Source organism: Tachypleus tridentatus, chromosome 3 (genome assembly GCF_004210375.1).
Source record: "Tachypleus tridentatus isolate NWPU-2018 chromosome 3, ASM421037v1, whole genome shotgun sequence".
NCBI classification, from domain to species: domain Eukaryota; kingdom Metazoa; phylum Arthropoda; class Merostomata; order Xiphosura; family Limulidae; genus Tachypleus; species Tachypleus tridentatus.
This window is the reverse complement of record NC_134827.1, coordinates 24272695-24288592: the sequence shown is the minus strand read 5'-3', so window position 1 is coordinate 24288592 and position 15898 is coordinate 24272695. Positions and strand designations below refer to the sequence as shown.

At 37.4% G+C, this 15898-nt stretch overlaps 1 protein-coding gene across 1 annotated transcript in view; it reads left to right on the top strand.

The window, feature by feature from the left end:
- The window catches only part of LOC143247943 (coiled-coil domain-containing protein CG32809-like), a 472276-nt gene that overhangs the window by 446839 nt on the left and 9539 nt on the right, over positions 1–15898 (top strand). The window contains exons 17-19 of the mRNA XM_076496493.1: positions 6409–6484; positions 8346–8429; positions 9856–9952. Coding sequence (XP_076352608.1) covers positions 6409–6484; positions 8346–8429; positions 9856–9952 — 257 coding nt within the window. The remainder of the gene's footprint in view (positions 1–6408; positions 6485–8345; positions 8430–9855; positions 9953–15898) is intronic.

Sequence of the window (15898 nt, the reverse complement as noted above, 5' to 3'; positions counted from 1 at the left end):
ACTTCTTTTCATTACCTGTTTCCATTTCATTTGATTTCAGTTTCTAACATGAGCGTAAACAGCTTTTGCATTATTCACTTTTTCTCACTTATAAATCCCTGACAAGGAGGGAGTTTCTAGGAGATCATACATGGCATCATGTGTGTGGCACCACATCATCCACATCATTATGACGTCAAGCGAGATGGTATTTGAAAAGGAAAGCCGGTAAACTTACGTGAAAAAAGACAGACGTATATTCGAATTCTCTGAACGACTTTAGAAAAACAAATAAAACAATTAGCGCATATCTATGCTTGGGAATTGTTAACAAAAAATCCTTTATTTCATTCTTTGTTTTGAATTTCACGCAAAGCTACTTGAAGGCTATTGCGCTAGCCGTCCCAAATTTAGTAGTGTAAGACAAGAGGGAAGACAGCCAGTCATCATCACCCACTGCCAACTCTTGTGCTACTCTTTTACCAACGAATATTGGGATTGAACGTCACATTATAACGCTCCCACGGCTGAAAGGGCGAGCGTGTTTGGTGCACAGAAATTCAAACCCGCGACCCTCAGATTACGAGTCGAGTGCCTTAACCACCTGGCCATGCATGGCCAAATCCTTTGTTAAAAAAAGGAATTATCTATAGGGAAGAGGGCGGCTTTTCCGTAGAAGAGGAAGAGGTGTTTACGTCACGTCGTCGTCACGAGTTTCAATCTTTTATCTAAAGGCACCAGTATGTATCATGTTTGCTCAGTTATACGTAGTAAATTTAAGAGTAACATGTATCATGTTTCTGGGAAGGAAAATTTTGTATTTCTTTGATTTATTTCTTTTATATATTTTCATTTTCATTCTGAACAGTTTAGTTTTCCAGTGGGTCATCGTCAATTTTTATGGGCGTTTACGCTAGTAAGAATGTAAAATATGCTTCCAATTACTGAAACATGCCATAGAATTTATGTGCAGAGAAACCTAGTAAAGGACTGTTTATTCGACACTCTATGACTTGTAGTTGCCGAGATATGGCCTTTTGTAACGATACAATTACGCTGAAAACTTGGGGAAAAATACACCATGGAAAACAATCATAGTTTTAAAATGCTCAACAGTGCCAACTTGGTCTACTCCATTTTCTTATTGTGTATGGTCTGACTGTACAAAATCAGCAGAGAACCACTGTAGGACCTCCAGTTTGGGGTTGGTTAAAAACAACCTACCCTAGGTACTATAATATATTAATAGGTACTCATTTTGGCTACTAACCATGACATTGATGAATTAAAACAGTTTACAGATTAATAAACAGCATTTAATTATGTGAAATAGTTATCCAAATAATTTCTGAATCAACTGGACCATTAACAGAAATTTATTGTTATAAGTACGTTTATTATAAAGCATATATCGTACTTTTAACATACCGGGCTGAGTGTTAGAAGGTCCAATAGTTGAGCCTGCGGTGTGTCACTGAACGTACTCCATTTTCAGCTATGAACGTATTGTAAAAATTAAAATCAATCCCGAATAAGACGACAGTTTCAATTGAATACTTACTGTCTTTCTGGTCAGCGGCTGCAAGCTAGGGACAGCCATTTTTTAATCCTGGAGTTTTACACCTGAGCGTTCAGCTGGTGTATCCCATAGGATATCGTTCAGTTTGAAAATACCAAAAGCCATGTGTAAAAAATATTTTTGACCCGGCATGGCCAGGTAGTTAGGGCGCTCGAGACGTAATCCGAGGTCTCGGATTTGAATCCCTGTCACACCAAACTTGCTCACCCTTTCAGTTGTGGGGGCGTTATATGTGACAGTCAGTCCCACTATTCATTGGTAAAAGAGTAGCCCAAGAGACGGCGATGGATAGTGGTGACTAGCTGCCTTCCCTCTAGTCTTACACTGCTAAGTTATGGACGGCTAGCGCAGATATCCCATATGTAGCTCTGCTCATAATTCAACAAACAAACAAAAGAATAACTTGCCAGCAACTACATCAATAATAATAGTACCGCCATCTACTTTCTTTGTAATTCTTTCTTAATTTTCTTTTATTTATATCTAATCTTACTACTATTCCGTACATAAAATTACCGTCAACTTCGAAATACGAGATTTCTCAGACGCTGCTTTCTGACGTCACATCATGATGGTTTATAGAAACTCAAAACGCCTTTTCTATCTCATTGAAACATTACTAAAAATCTAAGTAAAAGCAGAACGCGTGTTTTTCTTGCTTTGGGTGAAACGAAATAAGGTATTGTTTTCTTATAACTGTTTACCTCAGCTGGAGGATAACAGATTCTTGGCGTTTCCTTGTCATCTTCCCGAACAGTATATAAATTCACAGGACAGGCGTGCATTCAGTGAAAAAAAAAAACACAATGACAGGTACCTAGTTACATAAAAACTAACTCATAGATACAATTATTAAAATACCGAATACGTTGATTGTCCTTATTGGGTTAGATTTTAAATAGATCTCTATGGTTATGTGTAAATTCGGATAGTAGCGTATTATCCATGAGTTATGAATAATCACTACCGATCAAACCTCCATTACAGTCTGTATTCTCAGTGTTCCTTATTTGTACAACGGAACACGCGCATGTCAGATACGTACATATTTATTTTGTTGGGTTTTGTTTTTATCCCCGCGATGAGTAAGGGTATACTTAAGAACTTACAGTTCTAAAATCTGGGGCTCCATTTCTAAAACAACAACTCCTAAGCCTTTACTTTAGAACTCCTAAGTTGTCAAACAGTTGGTCTGTTATAATGATTGTAGCTCAGTAACAGCCAACATTTTGAGCAGTTGTTCACTTTTTGATTCTGGATATCAGGAAAGGTGGCACTGCTTCAAACCCAAAGATTCGTTTGGATGGAGGTTCAAGCAGTCAAATGAAGATACATTGTAAACTAAACTAAATAATTAATAATACGACGTGCCTTTTAATATTTCGAGCGTGGACGAAAATAACAAACAACATTTGTGTCATGTGCCGCAGCACGTGGCATTTCCTAACTAGCAGGCGTGACGTACTTGTTTATAGCGTGCCATAGGTCGACCACCTTCTCTTGTAGATGGAATAGTGTGGTTAACGGAGAAACACGAAGACACTAGTTGGATGTATCATAGTCTTCCGCTAGGCCTTGCAGAATGGGAAGAACAACAGCTGTTGTCACCACAATGAAACTGGTAGAATCAATGCAGAGATTAAACCTTAAGCAGATCTCGTTGGACTTATTTGCTAGTTATATGAGTAAATAGAAAGAAGAGGTGATGATACTTGTCAGATTGTTGGAAGACGAATCTCCAACATTTGTAGCTGATTGGTTGAAGTACAAGAGTTGTTGATCGATAACAATAGCAGTAACAGCTTTTTTTAACGTATACATCTAAGATGTAAATATTTGTTATTAAGATTCGAAAACCTCGTGTGTAATGAACGCTAGAATAGAGACAACACAGTAAGGTGTCATAAATATGTTGAGAACAAGTTTCGTTCAGTTTCGGAAAAAAAAAAACCCACTAAAGATGAACAGAACACCTTCACCAGTTTATTCTCAAAACTGGAAAAACTTCCTTAAAACCTGGCAGAAACAAAGTATGAAACATTAGACTTTCGTCATTATTCACTTTTTTTGTATTTTTCGGGTGTATTTTCTTATTAATAGATAAAAATAATTGTATTTCTTAAAGATTAATATTTTGTATGTGTGTGTGTTTTCTTATACAAAGCCACATTGGGCTATCTGCTGAGGTCCACCGAGGGAATCGAGCCCCTGATTTTAGCGAAGTAAATCCGTAGACTTACCGCTGTACTAGAGGAGGGCATAATTTTTGTATTTATATTTAATAAGCACAAAGCTACACAGTAGGCTGTGTGTGCTCTGCTCACCACGGGTATCGAAATCCGGTTTCTAGTAGTGCAATTCCGTAGACACACCACTCTGCCACTGGAGAGAAGGGTAGATAATTTTTATTGTACATCTTAATTTCATTTGGTATGGCCTGGTGGTTAGAGGCATTCAACTCGCAATCCGCAAGTCTCGTAATCGAATCTCATTACCGAACGTGCTCGATCTTTAAATTTTTGGTGGTTGTAATGTACATTCAATCCCACTGTTAGTTGATTGGTTAAAAGTAGCCCGAGAGTTAGCGACTGAAGGTTTTAGCTAGCTGCTTTCTCTCTAATCCATCACTTCAAATTAGCAACAGTTAAAGTTTGTTTTTTTGTTTTTTTTAATTTCGCGCAAAGCTACTCAAGGGCTATCTGCGCTAGCCGTCCCTAATTTAGCACTATAAGACCAGAGGTAAGGCAACTAGTCATCACCACCCACCGCCAACTCTTGGGCTACTCTTTTACTAACGAATAGTGGGATTTACCGTCACATTATAACGCCCTCACAGCTGAAAGGGCGAGCATGTTTGGTGTGACGGGGATTCGAGCCCGCGACCATCAGATTACGAGGCGAGTACCTTAACTACCGGGCCATGCTGGGCCAGGAACTGTTAGGATAGAAATCCAACAACAGAAAATAAGCGCACAACCTATTAACTTAAAACAAACAAAAGGTTTTTTTTTTTAAAACAGGCACAGGTAGTGCTGTCACCATTAAGTTACACATTATATCGAAGACTGCCACTATTCAATAAACCCAAGACTTACGAAAGGTATGCCTTCGATCTTTAACGGTACATCCTCGACTTATCTTGATGAGATAAAGCTTGAAGATGGCTTAAATTCATGACGATATAAACTTGATTACAAATGTAATGCGTTTCGACACGCATTTGTAACTTTCAATAAAGTTTCTTTCAAACATGCTAACCCTTTCAGCCTTTAGATGTTAAAATGTTACGGTTAATCCCACTATTTATTGGTAAAAGAATAACCCAAGAGTTGGCGGTGGGTGGTGATTACTAGCTGCCTTCCCTTTGGTCTTACACTGCTAATTTAGGGGCGACTTGCGCAGATAGCCCTTGTGTAGCTTTGCGCAAAATTCAAAACAAAAACCAAACCAAAACTTTGATTGAAAACAATATGCGCCAAGAGTTTTCTTTTAATGTTTTATTTTGGTAAAAGTGACGAATACGAAACTTCGTTTTCTTGCTTGACGAAGTTTCTTTGCGCAAAATTTAAAACGAACTCAGTAAAACTACCTTCCTAGCCATAAAATTATCTTGAGAAGAAATTATCTATTTTCCATAAGCTGTCCCTCCTTTATTTTACGTGGTTTTCCATAAGCTGTGCCTCCTTTATTTTACGTGTTTCCATAAGCTGTGCCTCCTTTATTTTACGTGTTTCCATAAGCTGTTCCTCCTTTATTTTACGTGTTACCATAAGCTGTTCCTCCTTTATTTTACGTGTTTCCATAAGCTGTGTCTCCTTTATTTTACGTGTTTCCATAAGCTGTGCTTCCTTTATTTTACGTGTTTCCATAAGCTGTGCCTCCTTTATTTTACGTGGTTTTCCATAAGCTGTGCCTCCTTTATTTTACGTGTTTCCATAAGCTGTGTCTCCTTTATTTTACGTGTTTCCATAAGCTGTGCCTCCTTTATTTTACGTGTTTCCATAAGCTGTGCCTCCTTTATTTTACGTGTTTCCATAAGGCGACTGTTGAACTGAATTGCAAAACAACCAGCAATGACCTCGTTCTGCGTGGGAATTATTTCATGTCATTCTTTTATGTAAAACTCGCATCGAAATATTCTTACTTTAAAGTTTAGTTTTATCAAAGAAACTAAGATTTACTTTGTTAAGTAAGTCTGTAAACAATTAGTTAGTAAACTAAACTGTGAAAAATGTCGCCAAAGGTGACCATGGTGCTCTCTACAACGCTATGTGGAAATATGTCATTAGAACTAGTGGTGATGTATTACGTTGTTGTGGATAGAACACTTCACTGAACAACGAATGCTTCGTAAACAAAGCTTTCTCCTATGTTTCTCTTCTAGCACTAATCCTGGACTCCCCATTGACACAGCGGTATAACTGTAGATGTTAAAAACCGGGTTTCGATAGCCCTGGTGGGCAGTTCAAAGGTAGCCCATTGTGTAGCTTTGTGTTTAACTAAAAACAAACACTAGTCTCGACTCCAGCTTTTCTTAACTGTGTCGGTGAGAAACGTGTAATTGGGATACATCAATAATAAGCCTAAAGTTAAATTAATGAATGGCAGTGATTTGAGGGATGACTCCCTTCCCCGGTCCCACCGCTAGGTGTCGACTCTGTTTAAGGAGAAAATAAAGGATAGAAAAATGTAAAATCAGCAAAGATCGTTTTGTTGATAATAAAACAGTTTATGTGCCTTATAATTTTTAGTTGTGGTAAAACTGTATTTAGAAGTATATATGGGTATAAAAAAGGTTTGTGCATCAGATAATTAATAAACGTATTTACACAGAATAATTTCTTCATCAGTTCGTTTCCCGGAACTTGAAGAACAAGTGAAGGCATTTATCGGTGTAGAAAAGGACATAGTTGTCAAAGAAGAACGGTAAGTGGTTGTGTAATGACTAACGAACGTAGGAATCAAAGTGGTGTTTATAGGATTGGTTTTAGAGACCTCTATTAGCAATTGTTTAATATAACACTAAAAATAATAATTAAATATAATGTCACAGATCTTTTTGTCAGTCACTCATTATGATGGTTGTGGTGAATGGAAACATGAACGAACATTAGTTAGTGTTTTGTACACGGAGTTGACCATGTGTAGCGATGAAAATAATCTTAATATGCATGTGAATTTAAGTGTGCCTTTTTGCAGTTAATCAATAAGATAATATATTAAGGTTTATTCAGACAAATAATACAACTGGCGATTATGATAAAACAGCTAAAATGGCTTACGAATGGCAGTCAGTGAAAAAGGGCCGGCATGGCCAGGTGGTTAGGTTGGGGATTCGAAACCCCGTCCACCAAGCATGCTCGACGTTTCATTTGTGCGGGCGCTATTATGTGCGGTCAATCGCACTATTCGTTGGTAAAAAGAGTATCCCAAGATTTGACTGTGGGTGGTGATGAATATCTCACCTTCTACGTTGTCTAAATTAGGTTAATTGCTAAATTAGGGATAGCTAGCGCAGATGACTCTCGTGTAGCTTTGCGCGATATTCGAAACAAATCAATTAGTGCAAAACTGTGTAAGTTTTGAAAGTGATTTTTAATTGGGCATTAAAACTTAACGGTATAAACTTTTGGGCTATCTCCAGAATATATTTGTCAAGCGCAAGTTTTCAGTCGAGAGGCTGTTTGAATGTGAACATTATGTTTAATGCAACAGAATATTTTATTACAAGTTGCAACTTTTACAGTGAGTGAGTTTTGTAATTAGAACGGGTAGGACGTTTCTTTTGTACTTGAGAATGATCGCTCCAGTGTTCGAAATATCGTATGTCTCTTGTAAGTACAGATCTTACTTACTCTGAAAATTGTAACTTGTAATAAAATATACTTAATCAGTAAGTAAACTGGAAACGAAACTATTAGTGTAGAATATTGTAATTTGGGTAATATAACCCCACAACATCACTTATAATAATGTTTCTTCACTTACTCTAGTGGGTTTCCGAGTAAAAAGAACATTGTTATAAGATATATTTTCAATGTTTTCAATTTAGACGTTAGCTTGAGGGCACATGATATTAAGATACAGCAAATTCTACTGTGATCTAGATGAGAAAATTATAAACACGAGAATAAATGAACCATTTAATTTAGTTCGTTCAGTCCCAATAAAAATGGCATGGCCAGGTGGTTAAGGCACTCGGCTCGTAATCCGAGGGTTGCGGGTTCGAATCCCAGTCGCACCAAACATGCTTGCCCTTTCGGCCGTGGAGGCATTATAATGTGACGGTCAATCCCACTATTCGTTGGAAAAAGAGTAGCCCAAGAGTTGGCGGTGGGTGGTGATGACTAGCTGCCATCCCTCTAGTCTTACACTGCTAAATTAGGGACGGCTAGCACAGATAGCCCTCGTGTAGCTTTGTGCGAAATTCAACACAAACAAAGCGTAATTTACACATTACTATCCTCATTAATTTTCCAACGAATATTTTCTGCCGGTATTTTTATTCTTCATAGAATAATGCATTTGTCCACTTCAAATAAAATGTAGTAAAATTATCAAAGTTTCTTTTTTCACAATCGCATAAACATGACCGAAAAATACCGTTCATAAAGAGAAAATTGTGCGAGTTACGAAGCCAGAATTTAAATTAAAAAAAAAAAAATCTTTGTTAGTTTAAAAGTAGGTTAGAACATGTTCAGAATTATTACTTTGTATTAGGTGAATCATACTTAGAAAAAAAAATTGTCTTCTCAGGATTTCAGTTTCATCATTATTTTTCTTTCAGGTTTCTCAGCGAAGAGACTGATCGTCTGGAAAATGCGCTTAGACGATGTAAAAAACTAACAGGCACTTTGGTCACACTGAAACGGTGAGAGATTTTGGTGATTTAGTTCTATATAGAGCGCCATCTTTCGCGCGTTTTTCTGTTAGGAAACGGTTCATTGTATAATTTGAAATGCAAGTGAAGCTTAAAACTGTATTAATTATGTTTTTACTATCACATTGTGTTAAATATTTGTATTTTATGTGTTTTAAAATGGTTTTCTGTCTTGTGTTGTTTGTGTTAACTATGTTGCCTGTTTTCTTCTTACTTTGCTGATATATTTTTTGTCATTGTATTGGGTGCCAAAATTTTCGTATGTGTAGTTAGAATAGTTTTAGGTGGGTGGGAAACGCCTGTATATAAACAGCAGAGTTATTTTTGTTTTTTGCTTGTTTTGACATAGCCTGGTTCTTGAGGCGCGCAGTAATTGGGTCTGCGGAGGACATGATGGGGTTTGTTTGTTTGTTCTGTTTCTTGAATTTCGTACTAAGCTACTCGAGGGCTATCTGTGCTAGCCGTCCCTAATTTAGCAGTGTTAGGCAACTAGTCATCACCACTCACCGCCAACTCTTGGGCTACTCTTTTACCAACGAATAGTGGGATTGACCGTAACATTATAACGCCCCCACGGCTGAAATGGCGAGCATGTTTGACGCGACGGGGATGCGAACTCGCGATCCTCAGATTACGAGTCGCACGCCTTAACACACTTGGACATGGCGGGCCGACATGATGGGGAACTTGCCTCCCATGGAAAATGAAAAACATAATTAATTATGTATTCATTCATCAAGTGTATATGATTTTTATTCAATTCACTATTTCACCCTGTAAAAATATGTGCCGACGTCCATGCGCGCAACTCGCAACCTACTAATCGCGGGCTCGAACCTCCGTTACCGAACATGTTCGCTCTTTCATCCATGGGGATGTTATAATGGTTCGATCATTCTCATGGTACGTTGATAAAAGAATATCCCAAAAGATGTCGATAGGTGGTGCTAACTACCTTTCCTCTAGTCTAGTCTATCAGTATTAAATTAGAGACGCCTAGTGCAAATAATTTTCGACTAACCTTGCCCAAAATTCAAAGCAAACAACAACAACAAAAATATCGCAAAGCTACACAATAGGCTATCTTCACTCTGTCCAGTAAGAGGAATCGAACCACGAAATTTTAGTTTATAAGCTCGTAAACACATCGCTGACCTACTGGGAAACGTATCACCTCGTGCAAGTAGATTCCATAACTCCATATTCCTATACTTTTTTCCAGCCGCCTTGTATAGATTCCAAATTGCTTCGCCGAATAATGCTTTAACTGTCAAGTAGACTTATATCTACAGCTAAATCGAATAAAGAATTTATACTTCGAAATTTAAAACATAATAAATTTCCACTCGGTGTTCATAATGGTAGTTTAGTGGTTGCTACACTCGTCTTCTCATTGAATATTCCATGTTTTTTCTAGATTAGCCTCGGTACAGGAACAGCGAAGTACGTCAGAGCCTGAGAAATCGCTTTCCGCTGATGGCTGTAATGCTACCGAGGACGTTCACCCTGCTCAAGTAAGGACCATTGTGTAATCCGCCTGTACTCAGAGTGGGTTAACCCTTCCTGTGTTTTTGAACCCTTTACCCACTTCCCCTAAGTATGACTGTGTTACTCGATTCTACTCCTTGTTGTTGTTACGTAACGCCTTAGTACAGTTGCGAAACTGTAACAGACAGGAGATTAAGTCAAACAAGTTTCTTCACTAAATTATTTTGGTGGCGCACAGGTTTGTTGGAAATAATACCTCAGTTTGAGTGGATTATAAAGGTGGCTACCATTTTTTCCGCTATTTGGTTAAGTTGGTCGTGTATTTGTAAACTATTTGTCCTCTGGTTAACACTTTAATGTTAGGGATGACTACAACTGAACTTTGTGGTCTCTGACGTGGTCGTATATCTCATGTTAAATTTGGTTTGGTGTGGTTTGAATTTCGTCAAAGCTACTCAAGGGCTATCTGCGCTAGCCCTCCCTAATTTTGCAGTGTAAGACTAGAGGGAAGGCAGCTAGTCATCACCACCCACCTCCAAGTCTTGGGCTACTCTTTTACCGACGAATAGTGGGATTCACCGTCACATTATAACGCCCCCCCGGCTGAAAGGGTGGTCATGTTTGGAGTTATGGGGATTCAAACCCGCCACACTCAAATTACGAGTCGAGTGCCTTAACCACCTGACCATGCCGAGCCAGTCAAATTAGGTGGTGCTGCTTGGGTTGAAAATACTAAATTCTACATTTAAAAGACAACGTACTACAGTAACTACTTTGAACTATTCACAAGAGAGCCGAGTGTGGTCTACTGCTGAAGTATGGATCTTAGGGTTCAGTGTTTGCGTCCCATTATCGCAAAAAATAAAGAAGAACGAATTCTGCTCTGTATTCGATCAGATAAGATAGCTCAAAAGTTGGCGGTGAACGCAACTGACCATCTGCCTTCCCTTTAGTTTACCAGTTCAAAATTACAGAGAATGCTAGCACAGACATCCTTTGACTATCTTTACGAATGTCCCCAAAATAAACAGTATTCACAAAAACACATTATTTTCTCAAATTCACGTGACATCCATATCACTAAGATTTTTGCGACTTTCTTCACTTAAACAGTTTATTTCTTTGTAGAATTTAATGTAACATTCTCTACATTTTACTGTAAATCTAGCGCTAAACTTGGTACTTGTCAGTTGATTATAGTTTTACAAAGATGTCGCGTGCAGAAAGTATTTAATGAACATTTTAAATACTCTTCTTGCAAATATTACAAGGTATTCTTTTTGGAACCTGCGCCAAGAAACACTAGACAGATTATTAATATCATATTAGGCCCGGCATGGCCAGGTGGGTTAATGCGTTCGACTCGGAATCTGAGGGTCGCGGGTTCGAATCCCCGTCGCACCAAACATGCTCTCCTTTTCAGCTGTGGCGGCAATATAATGTGATGGTCATTCCCACTAATCGTTGGTAAAATAATAGCTCAAGAGTTGGCGGTGGGTGGTGATGACTAGCTGCCTTCTTTCTAATCTTACACTGCTAAATTAGGGACGGCTAGTGCATATAGCCCTCGTGTAGCTTTGCGCGAAATTCTAAAACAAACAAATATCACATTAACACACAACAATTTTCTATATCATAGAATTTCCTTCATAGCTTAGGCAAAGTCGTTAATTTTGTTAGTAAAGGTGAAAGTTCACTCAAATAACCATGACCATTACCAGAATTCAACATCTACGCAGTGGTTATCTCCCAGCCTAACCTGATGTTTTCCCTTGGAAATACTAAAACTGTATTTACTATACACAGATTTATTTCAAAGCTAGTGTTACACAATTTGTATGTAAGACGTTTTTGTTTCTGCTTCGTGTTTATTTTAATCGCGGAATAGGTTTTTTTGGTTTTTTCGGGTACAAACTTTTAAATAATAGCTTCGTCTAATTTCAGTTTTGGACTCAGGAAATCAAACCCTTTCGACTGATGCATTTGATCACGCCGAAGATTTCATAGATCAATTTGCTCTAACCTTGCTAAAAGAATTTCAATTTGAGACTGGCTAGTAGAAGTCCTCATGAGTAATAAAACTGAATGGGGTATTCACACGCCCCACTCTTGGTATTTTTGGGGCACAAAAATATAGCTAATAACAAGGGAAAAATATTTCATAGTTTAATATAATATTATCCTACCTAAAATAATTTCAAGTGATGCGGCTGTAGAGAATTTCCTCTTCTTTTCACTTTAAGTAATGTCAAGGTACGGCTTGTTTGTTTTGAATTTCGCGTAAAGCTACTCGAGAGCTATCGAACCCCTGATTTTAGCGTTGTAAATCCACAGAGTTACCCTGTACCAGCAGGGGACTTGCACTTGCGACTTTTTTTTAAACCATGTTTGACATCTAATTGTAAATTATGAAGATCTGTCAGAAACCAAATTTGAAAAAAAAAATCAATGATTGTTTGTTTTTTTTTATTTTGCGCAAAGCCACTCGAGGGCTTTCTGCGCTAGCCGTCCCTAATTTAGCAGTTTAAGACTAGAGGAAAGTCAGTTAGTCATCACCACCCACCGCCAACTCTTGGACTACTCTTTTACCAACAAATAGTGGGATTGACTGTCACATTATAACTCCCCCACGGCTGAAAGGGCGAGTACGTTTGGTGTGACGGGGATTCGAACCCGCGACCCTCATATTACAAGGTCAAGGTACGGCTAGGTTTATATAATATTTTGTTATAGTGTTTTCAATCCATCTTGTATGTGATCATCTGAAGTATTTTTTCCTGTTCGATCTCGATAAACTTTGTCTTTTTTTCTTAATTTTAATGTTTTCTCTCGTCTTTAACAAATGTTTTTATCTCTTGCTTAAGGTTGATTAATTAATCTAATAATTCAGTAAATAATTTTTAATTTAGTTTTAGTTAGATTTGAAAGTTTCTTGCTTTTCCATTATTAAATTCATAAATCATCTATAAGACATATAGATCATCTATAAGTGTTTAAACTTTCTTTAATGGCGGTTTTTTAAGCATCTTTTTTGCGTTCTGTCGGAAAGAGGACATCATCAATGGATATGGGTGATAGTTTTAGAATGTAAAAGAAAAACAGTCGCCAGTGTTTAATTATGTAAACATTGTATCACGATAAAAAGAGTTCAACTTTTCATAATAAAATTGTAAGTCGTAAAGCTGTAAACGTCTCTCAAACGTCGTTGTATTTTAAATGGTTCATTGATTTTTAAGAATCAATTATTCCATGCACACTTGCGTACTTTAGCAAGAACTCACTACAAAGAAGGAAAGTACACGCACTTAATTGCGTTTCAGTGAATTTTTCCGCACGTAACGCAACTTAAGGTATATGTAATTAAAGTTTACGCACAAACATGTTATTTTACTGCAGGGGTTACCAACTTAGGAGTGCCCGAAGGACACGACTATATTCACTAGTCTAGTGGCGGGCGGTATTATATTTTTGTCTAATTCGGGCTTGTTGGTGTGTTACGTAATACAAAATAAAGAGTAAATAGATCCATGTTAGGGTTAATTTATGTCCCTTCAACATGGTAAAATGAGTTACGATTGGGGAAGGAGTTAACCTGAATGTGACTTACTTTACGTTACATGATACTTGGACAGGCATATTTGTGTAAAAATATATATTTTATTGCGAAAATAAAGGAAAATGTAATTTAAACATGTTCAATTACGTAATAAATAAAAGTAATGAAAAAATGCTGCATATGAAAGAAACTAGATTAGCGAACATATCTACGACATTTAACGTAGTAAAGACATAAAATTTTCAATGTGAACTTTGAGATCGCTCAGCAGCACTGACCAAAGCGAGTATGTCGACCTGGAGGTCTGTCGTTGCTAGTCTCATAAGAGAATCCGTGAGGCGACATCTGTTGTGGTTCTTAATGAATTTCATCGTGGAGAACACACTTTCACATATGTATGTGCTACCAAACATTGATGTCATTTTCTGTACAAAAGCACGCAGATTTGTAAATCGATTTTTCAAAGGAGTTTAAAGCAACCTGGTTCTTTTTCTTGTCCGGTTTACAGAATTGGATCAGCTTGCAAATCACATATTGCAAGTTGAACGTCAGCTTTTTGGTTTTCTGTGTCAACACAAAGAGGATTATTGAACAGTTCTATCCTGCTTTTTAACATTTCAAGTTCTTTGAATCTTGCGTTAAACTCATCTATGATGTCTTCAATATTTACACAAAATTCTGAAAAAATCAAGTGGCTCATCATCTTTGAACTATTCTGTTAATTGGTGACAACTTGGAAAGTGGGTCAAGTCGTTGTTTTCTGAGCAAAATTTGAAAATTCTTAACTTATTTGGAAACCAATTTATGTTTCCTATTACATCTGGTTCCACTCATGGAGCTTCAGGTTGAGATCGTTAAGGTGAGTGGTGATGTCTGTTAGAAAAGCCAGTTGTTTCAGAAAATCCTTACTTTTGAGTTTTTCTTCCAATTGTGGTGAAACAAACTGATCGAGGAATGTAGGGATTTCTTACCTTATTCCAAAGAATCGTTCAAGACACTTTCTGGCGCTGAGTCACCTCACTTGGTTGTAAAGAACCAAATCCTCATATTCTGCCTCTATATCCTCCAAATATTGCTTCAGTTGTCGATGTAAAAAGAGCTTTGTTTCTTCCTCTTATCATGTTAATAACTTTAACAAGTTTAAAAACTTCGTTTTGTTTCACTGACTTCCCGCACAAAGCTCCTTCATGAATAACACAATGAAATGCTGAACAAGTTACTTTATTTTCCCGAAGAAAACCAACAAAGCCTAATTGTGTTCCAATCATCGCAGGTTGCGCCATCTGTCACTATTGCTGAACACTTATTGAAACCTCCGATTTCATCAACTGAATTTTTCACTGCCTCGAAAATATCCTTTCCTTTTGTGGTCCCAGGAAGAGCACATACATTCAATAATTCGTCTTTCGTTGAAAAATCTTCATGAATTATGCGTACAAATATTAACAGCTGACTTACATCTGCTTGATCAGTACTGTCGATAAAGCGAGAAATAAGTACTTTCCTCAACCGATCCAACAAGTGAACTTTCTAATTGTTCTCTCTTATCAGTGACCCTTCTTTGTATGGTTTGGTTGGAAAGCAGCACTGATTCAAATTTCTCAGCAATTGTGGCGTCACCAAACGCCTTTGCCATTTCAACAGTACATTTCTTTACTAAATTGCCATCAATAAAAGGTTTCTTTGCTCTTGCAAGTTCAAGAGAATCGGTGTACGAATTATTCAAAGGAGATGTCTGGCTTTCTGACAACTTGCTAAGTATACATGATTGTTGTTTTAATTTCTTGCTGAAATCCACAATCTGAACTTTACGAGTTTCTCCTTCATGTATGTTATACTTCATGGATCGTTGGATAATGTCTTTTCACATTAAATTCTTTGGGCTCTGATGTAATTTGCATACAAACCAAGCACTGCAACTTGCCGTTATTATTTGTAATTAAATAATCAAGTTCCTGGTACATTTTGTTTTCGCTAGGTTAAAATGTTTTTATATTCTTAAAGGAGCCAATAGAGGGCGGGGGGTGTCCACATTAGGAAAGATAGAGAAGGTATGGTCGATATTAAGTTCTGTAACTATTCCGTACGAACAAAAGTTCATAGATAAAACTTTCTCTTGATTGTGTTTATCTAGCTATTGTTACGTTGTCTTTGTTAAAATAAAACCTAAATTTGTGTATAAATTATTTTTTTCTTTAAGAAAAGTGTTTAACCTGCCGCAGGGACATCCCACTGCAATGATTTATTTTGGCCTCTGTAAGCATTAACAGACGGCAAATTCAGGTCTTATATATACAGAACTGGATTTCTTAGTTGAAAAACAAGGCCAAGGCTTATAGAACTAATCCTGGCTGTCGTTCGTTAACGTTGTTGTTGTTTGTTTTTTTTATTTCGCGCAAAGTTACACGAGGGCTTT